Source organism: Cyrtonyx montezumae, unplaced genomic scaffold (genome assembly GCF_038088225.1).
Source record: "Cyrtonyx montezumae isolate F1298 unplaced genomic scaffold, pur_monq_1.0 scaffold_25, whole genome shotgun sequence".
Lineage (NCBI taxonomy): Eukaryota > Metazoa > Chordata > Aves > Galliformes > Odontophoridae > Cyrtonyx > Cyrtonyx montezumae.
In genome coordinates, this window is record NW_027071992.1 from 16,096,540 (window position 1) to 16,114,491 (window position 17,952).

Sequence of the window (17,952 nt, forward strand, 5' to 3'; positions counted from 1 at the left end):
TAAGGAGTAGCAAATAGGTGACAACAGCAGTCTGTCATCCCCTCCATCATCCTCTTCTACTTTATGCTGCCAGATTGCAACCTTTCACAAAAAAAGAGATAGGAGGTGCCTTGAGGATGGGAAAAGGTTAAATCACTTAGCAGTTTGGGACTAGCAGGAGCAAGACTGGATAAGGAAGGCTGCAACCTGCTGGTCCCTCTGCCAAGCAAGGGGCAGGCTGCAGCACCCAGCTGGGCCTACCCCTTGAAGCACACAAGGGGATGTAAAGCCACGGAAGAACCCCTGAGCTTTCTTCAAGCCCTCTGCCAGAAGGAAGAAGAAGGGTGTTCCTGCTCATCCCTTGGTCTGGCCAGCCAGCCAAATCCAGAGGAGAGCAATGTGAATATCAAAATGCCAGGCCAGGCTTTTTGTGAGGTCAGTGCCTGCCCTAGATACACTGCCTGCCTCTCTCCAACTGTCAAAACATCAGAGGTGAGCTGTGGGAGTTTTCTGGCTGCACCTGGTACAAAGACAAGGCTTCTGTGCTGAGCTGTCTCCATAGGCCACAGTGCCCCAGTGCTCTGCCAGCAGCCCCATGAGCCTCACAGCTTTTGCAGGTATGTGTGCCGCTCATGGGACTTACACATGGATCCTCACCCAACTCCAAGAGGAAACATTAAATTAGATGCTAGCATTCCTCTGAAACAGAATTCCTGCCAACCTAATTAACAAAGCTTAATCAGCAGATTGGCTAATCATAAACTTCTTAAATAACTAATTGAGCTCTAAGGCTCTTTGTCAAATTTCCAGACAATGGAAATCTCACTAAGGGAGAGATCACGTCAGTAATCCGACTAAGGGAGTGGATTTGCTGTGTGGGACAGCTCGCCAGCTGAGCTGCTACTGTTCCAAATACTCTGGCTGATAAACAGAATAGCAGGAAGAGGCGTGCTGGGCTGTACGCATCCTGTTCTCCCACAAGGATTCACAGTAAACATGCAGAACATCTAGTGAAACAATGCTTGAAAGTCCATAACAGCACTAAGCTTTCCCTTTTCCAGGGAAGAAAACAGGATGTACCATACTGCAGAGCTGGGATTTGTCAAAGCCTGATGGAATAAGAAATACCCATACATTAAGCTTGTTAACCAGCCCCTTTGCCATTGCATTTCATTTTATGGAGTAGAATATGTAGGATTGTGTTTGATATGCATAGGGTTGCAGAAACCTAGTGCAGCAAGTGATAAAACAGAATGGATCAAATATTTGACATTTGGCTGCTAAACTGAGGCTAGAAACATGACTGGAATGGTAAGCTGGAGTCCATCCTTAGGAACAGAAACAATCCAAAGCACCTTTCCAAGCATTAAGCTGGAGTCAGCAACCTGAGAGCCTCTCCAAGCTCGTATGTTGCCTGTGGCACGAGCACTTCTGTCCTTATTTGTTTTGATTTCTGAATGGAATCTCAACAAGTCATTCCAGCCCATGGTGTCTGCCAGCCAGTGAAAGCTTTCCCAATTACAACATATTAAAAATAAATTAAATTTGTAGTTTATATAGGCTGTAAAACACTGCTCCCTGCCATAGAGCAGTCATTTAGTGGATATTTTAGACTCATGGAAACTTGATTAATTGTGTATCCAGTTTCAAGCTTACTTGTGTCAGGCTTTGTTCAAGTGGTTTTTATACAAATACGCACTACAGAGTGATCTCTGTAACTGAAGCCCAGAGTATTCAGCTAAACAAATCTATACTGTGTGTGTGTAACTCAAATACACAACACACTCACTGCATGCATCACTGACCTTAATACTTCTTCACAGAACATCGGGACCCATAACAAATGTGATGTGGGCATTATGATTGTTTCTCTGGTTGATTATTGCTGTGACTCTAGTGAGTGATGCTTTAAATGAAGAGAGCTATTACTGGTAAAGTTAAATTGCATTTAATAGACTTTCTTTTTCTTGTTTTTATATCTAATATACCATAAAGCAAACTCAGGCCAAGCAAGTGGCTTTGTCTTAAACCTGTATTTAGTTTAATAGAAACGGTGAGGGAGGAAACATTTGCAGAAATTATTTCCAGATGAAACAACCTCATTTTCTGTGTCCCTTTAAAACACATATAGGGAGAGAGTAGCTCAAATTTATGGATTATATTTTGTAGAATTCACTTTATAAAAGGAAACTTTTTAGCTGTGCTTGTCAGGTTGCAAACACTTCCCCAGATATTTAACTTTGTTCTTTTGACTAATAGGAAAAAGATGGTTTTTTGGAATGTATTTGAAAATACTGAAAAAGCCCTTTCTAAAGGTAAATGTGAAAGGAGAAAAAATAAATACATTTAAATAAAATGCTGTGCATGCTTTCCAGTTTTGACAGTGATGGATGAAATCTTTATATTCAGTACTTTGCAGCCATTAGGAATAAAAATCTCAGTATTTACTAAGTGGAAAAGCACAAGCTGAATCACAACGAAATGCCCTTGCGAGCTGGGAACTGTGACAATAGATGCATTTGAAATCAGCCCAGATAGATGTTCAGAGCTGAAAGAGATCGGCTGCTGCCTGCTGCTGTGCAGTCACAACCTGTCTGAGTATGATGGCTGCCCAGACAGACCAGGCAGAGCCCTGGGAGCCAGGAGACCCATTCTCTCCATCCCTGCTGCCACAGATGCTTTTTGTGGCTTGAAGGGAAAGCGGTTAAATAGTTTCTCCCATCAGTAAAATATAGCTTGCTGCTTTGCAAAGGTGATTCATGATTACGCCATGACATGAGGAAGTAAAGTGCTCTGTGTTCAAAACAGAAAACACTTTCCCTAAAGTTGATGTCCCTAAGACTGGCTTTGCTAGATACCTAGCTGCACTGAATGTCCAGCTGTCCTCCACCTCAATGCCTAGCAATGGGTATACGTAGCAAAGCCATTCTTTCCTGAATTCACACGAAGGTCAAGTAAATGAGCTTTGGGGCTGGGGCAGCATGTCTATGGCAAGGGGGCTGCTGTTGGAACACAAACCAGTCTCAAGAGACTTGTGTAAGTGAATTCTGGTTTAGGACTGGAGCAGTCACTTACCTGTTCTCCACACTTTGGAAAAGCATGGCACTTCGGTTTTTCCAAAGAGAAAAGCAAGTAGTATCCCCAGCTCAGCCATACATAAACTTCTGTGGCATGTGGAGCCTGTGCTTAAGACCATCATACTGTAAGAGTCAGTCCTGCATTGCTGTTCAATGCTCTGGCTGCATCCTTGGAAAAGAGATAAAAACGTTCTCTCTGCACTGTATTCTGCCATATACCACGTCTGTCTCTGGTCAGGCAGAGTGCTTAAAGCCACACAGAGATCATTGGTTTTCTTGCCAGCTCTCAGTCATGCCAAAGGGATGGCAAAACAGAAGGATATGCATTTACTTGGGGGCTTAAAGCCTGGCCTGGATGAGACCTCACAGGACATATTCGTTTGCCTGCTCTTGCTTGAGTCACAGTTGGACATAGCTCACTAATCTCCCCAAGTTTGTCTGGGTCAGCAAAAATGAGATACTTTGGCTGAAAATATTGTTTTGCACAACTTTCCCAAGTTGGTATTTGGGTGACTTAGCTGCCAGACACTTCCTTATGTGAAGTCTTTTCTGTGCATGTGGCCACGCATGCACAATCCAAATCTCCGTTCATCAGGACTAGCATAGCTGCAGTACATAGCATCCATTCACCTCCCTTATGTCCAGCCCCACTCAGCCTGCAGGCAAAGCCCCATTGATGTGCGCCTGGAAACGTCTCCAAGAAGTGACACTGTCCCAGCTGCCAAATTCTCTCTGTTGGAGGTTGAAGTTAGGGAGGGCTGCAGTGTTAAGGAGATGCATACTGACGTCCTGGGGCTGAGTGACCCTGAGCCAAGCTTGGGGCTTGGGCTCAGAGTGGAAGCTGAAGTCAGCACTTCATTCTTTTCCCTCCATTTGTTCACCACTCTGTTGATCATTCAGCGGGATGTGAACAGACAGACTAATGTTATGTACTGTGTAATTTAAATTCTCAGCTTGCTTGAGAAGGTGGAATTCATCAGGAAATTGCTGAAATCCTCAGCTTCAGAAATGGTCTTGGCTGACAGTGGGGGACAAAGGAGCAAATACATCTCAAAATCTCATTTCATAGATCTTAAAGATGGAAAAATAGAACTCTGTCACAAAATTTCTCTTTGTCCTCCCACTGCATTGAATCCCATGGACCCACACCACATGGTTCCTGTGGCAGGGAGCTCCTTCTCCTCCCACTCAGGCAGGTTCAAAAGCAATTGAGTTTGCAAGGTTCAGCTCTCAGCAAAGAGATGGGAGCAGTCACTGCCTGCCTGCTTCCAGCCCACACTGCTTAGGAAGGAAATCAGCCTCATCTGCCACCACACAATAGCATTTGTGCTGATCAGGCTGTGACCCGTGGGGGGATGCTTGCAGTCATACACTGTGGCAGTGAGAGGTGATGGCATCCTAAACCCAACATACGGGGAGTTGGACCTTTCAAATAACTGTTCAGAACAGCACAAGCTGATGTTCACCAAATTCCTTGTCTATCTGCTCTGTTCAGTGCTACAAAAGCAGTAGTTGTTCTTTTGTAGACCAAAATACATGACTATTTTTACCTTTTTTGACTAGGAAGATTGACAAAACCGGTACCACACATAGCAACAAGTACCAAAGAAACTGTTCAACATTTCATTTAAAAACAAACAAGCAACAGCAGGAAAACATAATTTGAACTGGTTTTGGTTTTGTTTAAAGTCTGAAACAAGAGGAATTACTGTAAGGATTTATTCAAGTCTGCAGTCTTACATGGGCACACTCATGTTACTCTTTGCGGCTTCATTTGCCCATTGCCATCTTCCCTCGTCACAAAGAAGCTAGACACATACAGCCAGCTGAACAGGTAACAATTTTAAATTTCAGTGAGTAATTCAACATTGCTTGTAATCATTCTCTGGGGCCTGGTCACCAGTGGAGCTTACCTTGAAGCAGCTGTGGAGCAGATGCTGCATGGCTCAGACAGGACAGGAGGCAGAGCAGGGTGATGTGAGGCTAGAATAAAGGTGCAGCCTCCTCATTGAGTAGATTTACCTTGCTTCTTTAAATCATTTTAATATTGACAGGGGACAAAGTGTCTTAAAGTAGAATGACACAGTGGACAAGAAAGTGAGGTGTGGTAGGCAGGTCCAGACAAAGGGCAGTCCCTCTGCTGTTCAGAGCAGCAGTGGTGTCAGAAGGATCCTGGACCCCCTCCCCACTTACACGCATTGTCACGTGTACGTGTCACTCCACAAGTTCTTCCTGCACAATCTGCAGAATTAGTTTAGCTGGAAGTGGTGCAACCAAATTCTACAGTGCATCAGCTGCATATGGCAAAGCACATGGGTGTGAATACTTCACTAGATACAGTGATACAAAAAAATAAAAGCAGCTAAATGAAATGAAAGCTGAACAACCCATTTCAAATACTTGCAAATGGTAAGAGCATTGTTGGAGCCCTACTATTACGCTGCCTTTTACTGCCAACATTTAGTGATTTATCTGAAACATCTGACGAGCAGCGATGTTTCATTCTGGTTTCCCAAACTCCAAGTCTCTGTTGTTCACCTCTGCTGTGTCTCTGCTGTATTAGCTTTCACTGGTCATCCAACAGCAAACTCAGCAGGCAAGAAATAGCTGGTGTTTGGAAATCGCAGTCTTCCATTTCTTCATTTGTTCTCCTGTGTCCTATTTTCTCCATGCCGGGCAGCAGTACCTGTTAACCACCCTTCCTCATTCTTCTAGTGCCTTCAAGTTGCCCAGAATTAGGTGGTTTTGTAGGGTTGGTATCAGTTTTCCCTCAAGTCTGCTGCCTTCATATAAGCTTGTTGCACATACCAGGTTTCGTAGCATCGAAGAGGGGACAGAAATGTTGATTCATGCTTTTAGAATGTGATAATGGCACATTTTGTCCTGCAGTGCTATTGCTCACTCCAAGCTAATGAATAAGCTAGAGAAGGGGTTAAATAGGAAATTTATTATCAGTCAGACCCACACATTGAATTAGCACTAAATAAGAGAGTAGAAGTAGTCATGGGGAGACCTATTGGAGGAAGAAAGACATTTAGCTAAACTCCAGATTTATCAACCAAATGAGTAATCTGAATCAGAAAAGAGCATTAGTGCTTGTACAGAGTAATCAATAGAAATCCAAGAGTGCCAGTACATTTAAAAGGCTCAGTCAGGCTTTAACTGTCTTGACAGAGGATGAAATCTTGTTTGTGAGTCAGATGCTTTTTGTGAATTACACAGCACGTTGAAGTATTGGCAACTTGTCTCAGCACTGCAGATTTGTGGTCAGCACTGGAGCTTCTGATGTAAATGGGGGGAAGTTGTTTTTGTATTTTGGGTTGTAAACCTTTTCCTCCATAAAATCGTGCTTTATCCCCCTATGTCTGAATAGCAACATTCACATGGCCTGCAAAATGTCAGCCTTTTTTTTCTGGAGACAATGATAACCAGTGCATTTGCAAGTTCTAGTCATGAGAAATTACTGTGATTTAAGGTTTTGCCTTCGATCCTGTATCTGTCTCTTTGTTGCTTATGGCAGAGAGAGTTATTGGTCTGGTCCTTCCCCTGCCGACTTCAATGAGCTTTTATTCACCTCTGATGTCAGCAGGAGCAGGGTTGGGCATGATGTGTGGGTATGTACTCTGCCATTTCCTCGTCTGTGCTCATTACCACAGTGTTGAGGCATCTCTTCTTGCTTATCACTCAGAAAAAGGCAGCCTTGTGTATGTGGATTGGATAGGGTTGTGCCAACGAGCACTTGCACACCCTAATGTCACACAGTTTTCCCCTAACAAGTAACAGGTGCTTTCCTCTCCAAGGAGAATAAAAAGTTTGAGAAAAAAATATATCAGCATGTTTCACACGCCACAGGGGAAGCAGAAGCAAAACGAATTCAGTATTCAGGTTCCCCAGCCAGCAGTCTGGTAAACCCCTATTATTCAGGCACGACACAAAAGTGGTTTCCAACATTTTCTCACACTCTGAAGAATGTTTTTAGCAAGGTCCTGTTGGTCCCACAGTCTTCATTTCCCTACAAGCCTTGCCTGGCACTGCAGGATGAATGTGGGGCAACAAGCTCAGTTTTGTGGGTACTTGCTGACTCAGCCCAACGGATTTACCAAAAGAAGCAAGGAAGGACTTTGAATCAGAAAACTGAAAATCAGTTTATATGAAAACCCATCACACGTGGGCTTCTATCCCTCCTATCCTGGTGGCAGCAACATATTAGTACAGCACAAACACTACATTTCTGCAGAAGGCTTAGCTTTTGCACCTGAACTCTAGTTGTGATCCTGTGGTGAGAAGTTATTAAGAAGGGAAATAGCTTCTACTATATGAGAAACTAAGTTTAATCCCCTCTTGCAATGAATACACAAAGAAAGCTCCATGCACTGTCAGAGATTAAAGGTATATTTCAGCAGCAAACAACATGCTCTGAAAATTAAGCACCAATATGCTGTTTAAAAATGTAGCTGCACAAGGTTTCACTTTTTTTTTTTTTTCCTTAAATAAAGCTTGCAAGATTCAATGTGAGATAAAAGAGGACACACTGGGGACAACACAGGCAGTTATGAGGAGAAGGAGAGAAGGCAGCAACATTTCTTCTGTGGGGTGTTATTCTGTTGAGTTGCCTTCCTAGGAAGTAATAACTCTGGTGTGAAGCCAGGCTGGACCAGAATTAAAATGATGGTTCTGCATTTATGGAGGCACTTTTCTGTCCCAGCTGGGTCCCTCAGTGGCAGTCTGTAGTAGAAAAAATGTAAAAGGATAAATTCTTTGCCCAGCACACAGTACTGTTTTAGAATCCATGGCTGCAGAGAGGCAAGATTTGTCCTGGGTCTCATCTTGCAGCCCCATGGCTGTCTTTGTGTGGCATTGCCAGCAAGCTGCTGTGTGTCAGGGCATGCTACCTTTAGCCCCTAGTGAGCTTGGAAGCAGTGGAACACAGCTCATCCAGCCTTCACAGTATCACTACTTGGGAGATTGAGTGCTCATGTCCTCTGCTATTAATTCTACCATGCTTTTGGTACTATCAAATCTGGATTTCTGTAGCTACATGGAGACCACCCAAGCTGTTGTCCTAATTTTGCTTTTCCCTTGTCTGTCCCACATGCAGAGAAGCAGAGGGAGCTGGCTCGGAAGGGCTCCCTGAAGAATGGCAACATGGGTAGCCCAGTTAATCAGCAGCCCAAGAAGAACAATGTGATGGCACGGACAAGGTATGGACTCAGCTGTGTTCTAAGGTGTAATTCCTAATGACATTAAGATGGCAAGGACAGTGTTCGTTGTCATTCCCCTACTGCTAAACAGACTGCAAGAGCAGTGATGACCCTTCCCAAATCGCTGTCTTGTGTTGCATCTTGTCCCATGGGAAGATGCAGGCACAGATGGGCCCGGGACCAGTGATAACAGAGCTTGCAGACAGCAGGGAGCTTAGCATGGTAAAAATCAGGGGTTTTATTTGTCTTTAATGCTCTGGGCAGCTCTGCATAATGAATAATCCTACCAGCAAGAAAGTGTACATTTCTGCTTCATGTAACAGCAAAGTGTTTTAAAGCTTAGTTCAGACTTGGCTGCTTTCATCCCAGGAATTCTCCTGATTTTTGAAAATGACCCCTTCCTCATACTGATAAACTTAACGAAGGCTTGTGTACAATCCATCTCTGTGTGCTTTGCTGTTCAGCTCCTCCACACTTTGAACAGCATGGTCAGGAGCTACTTTGCCTCATTGCTGTATGACATCAGACAATGCTACAATTGACTCTAAACAAAAAAGGTTTTAGATGAGTATATTATTTTAGAGTATTTCTGTTTTTAACATGCAGGCTGCACTACAATAATGTATTGCTTCTCTGTATTCGGGGAGCAGGAACCACAGCAGAAGTGCACATTTTGCATGCTACATGAAAGGTGGTAATTTTTAGTGAAGGATCTCACATTTGAAATGACAGCAGAATCTGCACGTGTTGCAGATTAACCCAGCAGGTAACTGAACTACACTATGAAGCCATTTGCTCCCACCCTCCTTTCCAGTGGGATGGGGGAGAGAATTGAAAAAATAAAAGTTAGAACTCAAAGGCTGGGATAAACACTATTGACTTAGACAGAAAAGGAAGAGAGAAATAACAGGAATGATAATAACATGTATATATGCATATGTACACAAAACAAGTGATGCACAGATTGTTCACCACTCACTGACTGATACCCAGACAGTCCCCAAGCAGTGGTAGCTCCCTTGGCCAACTGCCCTCAGTTTAACTTTTTTTTTTTTTTTGCATAATGTAATGTGGTATGGAATATCCCTTTGGCCAGTTTGAGTCGGCTCTCGTGGTTACGTCCCCTTCCAGCTCCTTGTGCCACAGCCCCCCTCACTGGCAGGTCAGTATGAGAAGCTGAGGAGCTGAAATGTCCTTGGCTCTGTCCAGCACTGTTCAGCAACACCTAAAACACTAGCGTATAATCAACATTTTTTTCTCCTATGTCCCACACATATCATCTTACCATACACAGTGAAGAAAACCAACCCTGTCTCAGCTGAACCAGTACAACATGAAGGCTGCATTTTTAATGATGAATGAGAAGGTGTCATGGATTACTACATACTAAGTAGAAGAGGAGCAGCAGGTCAGAGCCTCTCCCTATGCAGCGCATCCAGCAGATCAGTTTCAAATTAGTTCCCCAAACCCACACCAATAGTTATAAATCATGCCAGGACCTTGTCAGGTTTTATTTGCAAGCCCCTGTGACACTGGTGAAAGATACTGCATTGCTCACTGCTCTGAATTTGGTTTTTGAGAATACATAAAGGAGCCAGGCTCTTGGAGGCAGTAATAATTTCAGCAGATGCCTTCAGATGGGTTTTCCGTGGCTACTGCTCCTCATTGGTTTCCAAATGCAGATGGGGAAGACTTGGATTTTTTGGTAGTAGGCTGCGTGCTAGCTTCCCAAGAGCAATGGTAGCAGATTTGCTACTCAAGAGATTTAGAAACACTGAAATTAGTGGGGGAAGATAGTGAGGGAGGGAGCATGGAATAAGTGCTGATGCCTACCTGTTAAATGAGAGACTTCTGCCTGGAGAGGCTGCTGCTTCAGAGCTGACAGAAAAAGGAGGAGTGATTTGGGTGGGAAAGGGTAAAGCAGTGACACCCATTGACAAAAGCTTTAGAACAGTGAGCTCAATTTCATTCCATCCATGAAGATCTGAGCACCGCTGAGAAAGTATGTAAACCCCTACACAGACAAACTAAGCCTGCCAGCAACAGACTTGCATTTCCTAGTTACTTTTCACACAGCTTTGAGAAGCTTCCCTTCAGATCTGCAAAACAAGTTTGCAGCCTTCAGGTTAGCAGAAAATGTAGTAAATCTCCATTGTTCCTATATAACTGAGAGGTATCTGGCTTAGGTTCTTGATGCCCAATGGTTATTCATCTCTCAGCTTCTTTAGCTTTCTGGAAACAAAGAGCACATTGGCACAGACCTCATAATACCTCAGAATGGTTTGCTCTGTTCTGCCATAGACAGGGCAGCCAGGAAGGCAGAAATACCACAGGCTTGATCACAAGTCTGCATGCAATGTGAGAGACTCCAATGGGGTACACTGCATGACATCTAGCTTATAGTCCTTTAAGACTGCCTGCTTCCTCCAGTCTTAGCAGGAGAAAAAGCTAAAGACATTTCCCTTTGTAACAGTTCTGCTCTTCTCCCTGCCAAACGTTTTCCTTCATGCAGATGAAGTTTGTTGCCTCTCCTTGTCCCACTACCTTCTCCTTCCCTGAGGCTTTTGTTCTTTGGTATTATCTGTAAGAATTTCTGACATCCAGCCTTACCTACCAGGCTGCCTTTTCCATTTGGTCTTCTGAGTTGTAGAGGCAGACAGCTTTAGAGGTGAGAGGATCTGGATCCATAACACACTCAGCCTTCCTAACAGCAAATAAAATGAGAGCAAGGTTGGTGCGATGCTGACACTGTCATTATAAGTGCTGACAGAGCCCTCAACACCATCTGCACCCCTTCTACACAGATATTGTAGTCTGCTCTGAGTATAAGCTAAAGTTGGATGTTAGTGTAATGTATTTCATGTTAAGCAAACAAAACTAAGACAGAAAGCTCATCTCCACAGATGAAATCAAGTATGATTGCAGCCCAGCTTTGTTCCAAGGACACTGAGAACCAAAAGAAAGGTCAATTGGAATGTGAAGAAAAGACTTAAATCAGAGGCTGAGACATTATCACAGTTTCAGTCTGTTGTAGAGATACTGTAGTTCTTTTGCTAAGAAAAAAGAAGACATTTCTCAAGAAAAAGATGTAGTGAGTTATTTTAATCAAGTAAAGAACACCTCAAAAGGCTGTTCTCTTTGTTCCCCCAATAGGGCTTTGTTCATTCACAGTACAGTTATAACTGTCAGTGACTGTGTATGGAGCAGAAGCTTGAAAATTGAAAAGCTAGTATGGAAGTGAGTGCTCCTGGTATCTGTGTAGGCAAGCTGCTGCTGCCAGATCACAGCTTCTGTTTTAGTTCCAGACATCTTTGCTTCTTGAATTCCTGCCTACGTACTTTGCAAGGAGCAGAAGAGCTAAGGGAAGGCTTATTGAATTTTGCAAGTGGATCACATTTTCTGCAGTTTCCTGTTGCAGCAGATTGGAAATTCTGCATCATTTTAAAATTAATTTAGTTAGACTTTATTTTCAATGAAAACAATAAGAAAATGCAACCAGTCATGAGCATGTACATCTACTTTGTGATAACATTTGGAATATTTTGCTATCCCTGATTCTTTCCTGTCTTCAATGCCTTTATATTGTCAAAATCATAATGACTTCCAGAATTTTTCTGAGCAGAAGAAGAACATTTCAGCTGGTTAAACAGTATTTGGAGTGTGAATGAGACATACTTTAGAAAGTTTTTGAACTTTCCCAAATTCTTAGTCCCTTGTTAAGGAGCAGTCATTCATTTGGGAGAGAATCTGATTTAACCCACTGAACAAGGAGATTTTCATCACACTCTTGAGTTCACAGCTGCTAAACATAGTATCTTGCTCCATTTGCTCAGTCTGGTTGATCTTATTTTAAATATGAACTCAAGTCTTTGTGCGGTTTTGCGGATGAAAGAACTCTGTTGTGAACTGGATGCCATTGAATAATGTATTTTCTTTATCTTAGAGGCTCTGAAGTCTATATTCCATTACACAGATTCCCTCAGGCAATTAAAGGTGCAAAGTCATCACCATCCATTGAAACACCTATGATTAACTGAAAGTCATCGTAGAATAATGGGATTTAAGAAGTGGTAGACCATCTCAGCTCCTGTGCTGTGCCCACTAGCTCATATTTATCACATTACTTATTGAATTTAAGAGTGAGACCTCAGAAGTGCTGTACTATGGGCTGGGTAGAGATTCAGGCAGAAAGACCTAATCCTACTCATGTACTCATTGCTAGGGGAAAAAATAGTCTGATAATGCATGTAGTGCTAACTGAACAGGTTAATCAGAATGACACCCAGACTCTTCCAACAGTTCTGTCTTCCAGGGAAGAGCATGTTCCCAGGGCATGTCCAGTGCAAAGCAATGAAATGGGGAAACCTTATCTATCATATGACTTTGATACAGCTGTGTGTGTTACTGAGCTTTACTGTGTGGTTAATGGACATTCTTTAATTATTTCAGGCTTGTCGTTCCCAATAAGGGCTATTCATCATTAGATCAGAGTCCAGACGAAAAGCCACTGGTAGCCCTGGATACGGACAGGTATGGCAAAGTGTTAATAACATGATATACATTAAGGTGCAAGCAAGTTTTCATGACAGATTGTAGCACTGAAGTTACCTCCTGCTGAAACCACTCTTGCAGACTGCTCACTATCTTCCTTGTGCGCTTTCATAACTGTGTGTGTGTAAACAAGCAGGAAGAGGCAAGAGCACTTTTATGGAAATGTCTGAGGCTCACAAATGAAAGTTGCCCTCCAGACTCCCTTGATATAATTTCTCTGTGCCTGAAGGACACCTTCACACCACTAGACAGGACTAAGTTGGGAATACAGGACTCTCTGACTGTTTCCTTCTTTGCTCTGTCTTGTCCTTCCCTGCAGTGATGATGACTTTGATATGTCCAGATACTCCTCCTCGGGATACTCATCAGCTGAGGTGAGTTACACTCTCTCCTGCCATCCTTGCCATTATTGCTGATAGTAGAGCAACAAGAAACAGCTTAGGGTGGCCTTTTGAAGCCAAAAATGGCCATACAAGGAATTTACCAGTAGTGTAGACTCTGGAAGGGTCCATGGCAGAAACCATGCTATCTTCTCAGTGTTCTAGCTGGTTCCATCCCCACACTGGCATAGCACAAGCACAGATTTGCACATCAGTTCTTTCCACCCTTTGTTTCACTGAAACTTTTCCCAGTTCTGCTGAGTCTACAGTGTTGCCCCATGGAGGACAAAAGCATCAACTTGTCTGTCATGGCAGCTCCATGTCTGTTTGCTTGCCACAGACACAAATAAAGGACTTGCTATTTCCGGTCCTTTTGGGGGCCAGGTTTGCTTGATGGGTGTCTCCTTGGAGCAAGCAGAAATTCTGGGGAGGACTTACAAATATGAACTCTCTCTTAGAGAAAAGGCAGGAAGTTTGGGTTTGTTAATCCCTTGCATTGTTTCTAAATATATTCCCAAACTTCCCAGTGAATTAGTTGCTCAGCCTCTGGCTGCTGCTTCTGTAGGATCTGATTTTATATCTGAGTTGCTGAGCAGCCATTCTGCACATGAGCCATTGAAAACTCTTCCCCCTTTTATTCCTTCCTAGGGGAAAAATACCACTGAAGCATTGAGAAGTGGCTATTAGAGGGCCCTGTCGTGAAGGGTTGTTCCTTCCAAGTTGGTTAGATAGTACTTGAATCTGAGATTACAAAGAACCAGATAGCTTGATCGCCTTTCAGCTGCTATAATGCCCCAACCTAAGTGTGTGGACTGCCTAGCTCCCAGTTGGATTATTCCTGATTCCTATTTCTTGTTTGGGAAATATCATATATATTTAATATGTGATATAGGGGAAGTACATTCCAGAATAAGGGACCTGTTTCCTCATACAACCTATCAGAAGAGATAAGTCTCAAGTGTTTGACTGTTTGTCTCTTTGTCTGTAGCAGATCAACCAAGACTTGAACATCCAGCTGCTAAAGGATGGGTACCGGTTAGATGAGATCCCAGATGACGAGGACCTTGACCTAATCCCCCCTAAGTCGGTCAACCCTACCTGCATGTGTTGCCAAGCCACCTCCTCCACCGCCTGTCACATCCAGTAGTGAGGCCGGCAGGCTGTGATCAGTGCTTTCCACTATAACTGTAAAACTTAACAGCCATTGCTTCCTCCTATGGTAGGACGTGCACCTCTTTGTGTTCATGGAGCCAGGAGAAACCCAAAAATTCATTTTATGATTGACTGATAAGTTATTTTAAACTGTAGTTAAACAAAAAAACAAGTTGCTCAAAGTGCCAGGAGATGCCTGACACAGCTGACTGGTATGAAGAGTGAATGCAGAAGGGTCGAGAGACCATTCTGGGGGTTTTGTAGACACCAGAGATGTTTTGTAAGGTGTCAGTTCCAGAACAGAAAGTTGGATTGCAGTTAATCCTACCCTCCAAAACCAATCTGTCTGCAAGACTAAGAGTGAATCTGAGGTGTCGAGAGGTTTTACCTGAGGTCATTCACTAAGTGTGATTCGATCTGTGTAACCAAAATTATACAACAGGGGCACAAATGGCAACAGAGTAGGGCATCTTTTCTTATGGCAGCTCTAGCTAGGACTAACGCAAAACAATTCATTCGCTTGCAAAGAGGGTGAATAGGTGGCATTTCACTGTGAGTCAGTACTAGCTAGAGCTGTTGTGTCACATATCCAATGCAGTCTACCTTTGGCACCACATTATCACCAAACATATCACATTTGATCTACAATCCATCCAGGCTCTTAGGGGATTCAGTCTTTGACTGAGAATGCCATACTCATGAATTCAGTTCAGTTGAATATACTGACTTCAGCTTATACTTAATTCCTGTGAGACCCATTTGCTTCCAAAAGTCTCAATCTTTGTACAGATAAGAAAAAAAGAAACCTACTAAGACAGGAACTGAAGGTCAGTGCCGAAAAAGCTAGTAGAAGAAAGCATATTTCCACAGCACTTGGCTGCTGGTATTTTTTTGACACCGCGTCTCTTGGTGCCTATGGGAGAGAGATTTGTTAACCTCGTGGTGTCAGACTTTAAGGGAGTTTTGAGCAACAGATGGATTATGAGCAGATTCAGCTGAGAAAAAAAAAGAAGCCACAAGAGTAAACCACTATTTATATTGCATCTCTGCCCACCTGTGAACCAAGCTTTGTCTGTTAGAGCTGTCCCACATCAGGACCAATTGTGTCAGGAAACATGACATTACATTAGATTTCTGGACTGAATTGCCAGCTCACCAACAGATTGTTTTCCATGCAGAATGATTTCTGGAATTAGGATACATGTCCTTTCCTGCTCAGCTTTACACTGCTGGCTTCAGAAGACATGGGATACAGATAGTGGGTGAGCTGGCATCATTCTCTGAGAAGAAAACTTTTGACACAAGCACTGCTGTCTCCTTCTCTGCTCAGCCAGAAAGACTGCCTGCCTTACATCAGCATTGCTTTAGAGACTGGTGGAGGGAAAAAGGGCAGTTTTAATTTCCTACCGGAATTCCTCTGGGCCACAAGAAAGAGCCTGATCTCCACTTTGAAGAACAGACCTCCTGCCTCAAATTTATACATCATGATCTCAAATTTACACATCACGATCTGAGTCTTTTAGAAGTCTCATCCCTCTTGGTGATGAGAAGTACTTTTAGTGATGAGAAGGACCTTTAACACCCTGGGTATTTTTCTATGCAGTACAAGGCATGATGTCATCCACAGCAAAAGCAAAAGAGCCGGCATTCCAGACTCCTGGGCTTTATTCAGTAGCTGTCTTCAGCAACTGTGAAAGCTGTGCTTCCCCCCTTCCTAAAGCATGACTATTGCCCTATTTGCCAAGGAGCAGAAAGTGACTGAGCAGGCTTGTTTACTGAGCATCTCTGCCTCCTAGTGCAGAAGTGCTACTTAACTTGCCAGCTCCCCTAGGAAGAGTGCTCCTCTATTAGAACTCCTCTCAATTTCTCATCATATAGCAATGATGAAGGGAGAATATTTCAAAAACATTTCTAAAGAAGCACAAAGCTTCCAGTCCCCCATTCCTTGTTTCTTTTGTGTGCCTGCATTACTCTCCAGTGCTAGCTTAGGTGTGAAAAGAGCAAGTTGTCTGAAGGGATGAGGGGAGCTCTAACAGCCCTGGGTAGGAAGAAAATATCAAGCTTTTTTTTCTCAAATGGGTATTGTAGTCAAAACCTTAAAGAAACCCCATGACCTAAGTAAATCCTGTAGTACATGGCCCAATCTTTTTAAAGGTTCACACTTACAAGGCAGGATTTTGCAGTTGAGCATCAGTACCATATAACATCTCCATTGCACTTACCCTCCTGAGTCAGTGTTTGTGCCTTCTAGCCAGTCTGCACACACTCAGCCTTTCCCACAGCCCTTGCTCAGGAGCTCAGAGCATTTTAGTGATTGTGCTCAAGCCATGAGGTGTCTGTTTCCACGGGTCACCTCTGGCAAACTGCAGATCCCACAGGTCACCATCACACCACCTGCATGTTTCAACAACGTGTCGAAGAAGACGTGCTGAGATTGAGTTTCTCAGGACTGTAACTCCCTATAACCATTGCACCATGGCACCTCAACCAAGTCTTTTTTTTTGCCCCTGTTGCTGCTTTTATTTGCCTGCCATGCGCTCTGAGGCACTCTCCAGTTCCTGCAGCCACACTCCACCCTTTCCATTGTGTGATGTGCAACTGCTTCCAGCATAACTGCTCAAAGTCCCTTGGAGGGAGATACTCATTTGCACATGGGAGGGAGGGAGACTAATTTAAATGTTAACTAGGCCAGTGCTTTCTCCACATACAAAGAGAAGCACAAGCCTGGTGTTTTTCCCTGCTCACAGAAGGATTTGGTTGCACAAATAGCTGTTTTGGCATGATAGTACAGGACCATAAAATGGCAATTTTTTGGCTTCTCCTCTCTATGCTTTGTGTTCATATATTTTATTAGGGGATTAAAGTAGAAATTGTGGGGATAAGTAGTTACCTGTGTAGAGTCATTATCAGGAAGGCTGAACGAATTAAGGCAATGCACGTGTGGCTGTCGTAGAAGACTGATCACTAACCCTTCCGAACTTCAGCCTTTGAATCAGTTATGATCATGAGGTATGGCTATTGGCTTGTTACAGAACATGATGGCCAGCCCAGCATTCTGTGTTAACAGCAGATTGGGTTGGATCTCCCTGTGTGCTCTTGTGTTCAGACCTTTGTTTCAGCCATGAGCTTTTCCTTGTGCCCTCACTAAAGGTTATGTTGTGGTGGGTTCCCAGGAAGGAGTACACATATGTGGCCATTCTGCCACTGCTCTCTTATGCCAGCAGGTTATCTGCTACCATAGAGTGGAGAAGGTAAAAGCAAAGAGCACAGTCCCTGACTCTTTGCTGCAGCACTGTAAAGCCATAAGAGCTGTAGAAATGCAGGGTACCCTCCAAACTGCAGGTTGCTTGCAAGAAAGAGAATCATTTCTTTGTACCAGTGTTGGCACCATACCAGATGGCCTTTTCAGGCCCTGTTTTCAGTCCAAAGTGTACAGAATAGCAGAGGGAGAGATGCCACTGAGTATGAAAGGTTGCATTACTGTTCATCTAAATTAGCAAGCAATTAAGATAGCTTCTTTATAGCGATGCTGGCACCTCCAGCAAAGGAATGCCTCCTAAAGCCAGGATTAGGATGCCTCCTAAAGCCAGGTTGGCTTTTTGCTAGCATTCT

The 17,952-nt window shown here is 43.4% G+C and overlaps 1 protein-coding gene across 3 annotated transcripts in view; it reads left to right on the forward strand.

Moving 5' to 3' along the window:
- FAM219A (family with sequence similarity 219 member A) overlaps positions 1–14,731 on the forward strand; it is an 86,526-nt gene extending 71,795 nt beyond the window's left edge. For 2 of the 3 annotated variants that reach the window (XM_065740119.1, XM_065740121.1), the window contains exons 3-6: positions 8,155–8,257; positions 12,707–12,787; positions 13,128–13,182; positions 14,177–14,731. In XM_065740119.1, coding sequence (XP_065596191.1) covers positions 8,155–8,257; positions 12,707–12,787; positions 13,128–13,182; positions 14,177–14,335 — 398 coding nt within the window. In that variant the 3' untranslated portion in view covers positions 14,336–14,731. The remainder of the gene's footprint in view (positions 1–8,154; positions 8,258–12,706; positions 12,788–13,127; positions 13,183–14,176) is intronic. The other variant, XM_065740120.1, reaches the window with a different exon arrangement.
- Positions 14,732–17,952: the final 3,221 nt, after the last annotated feature.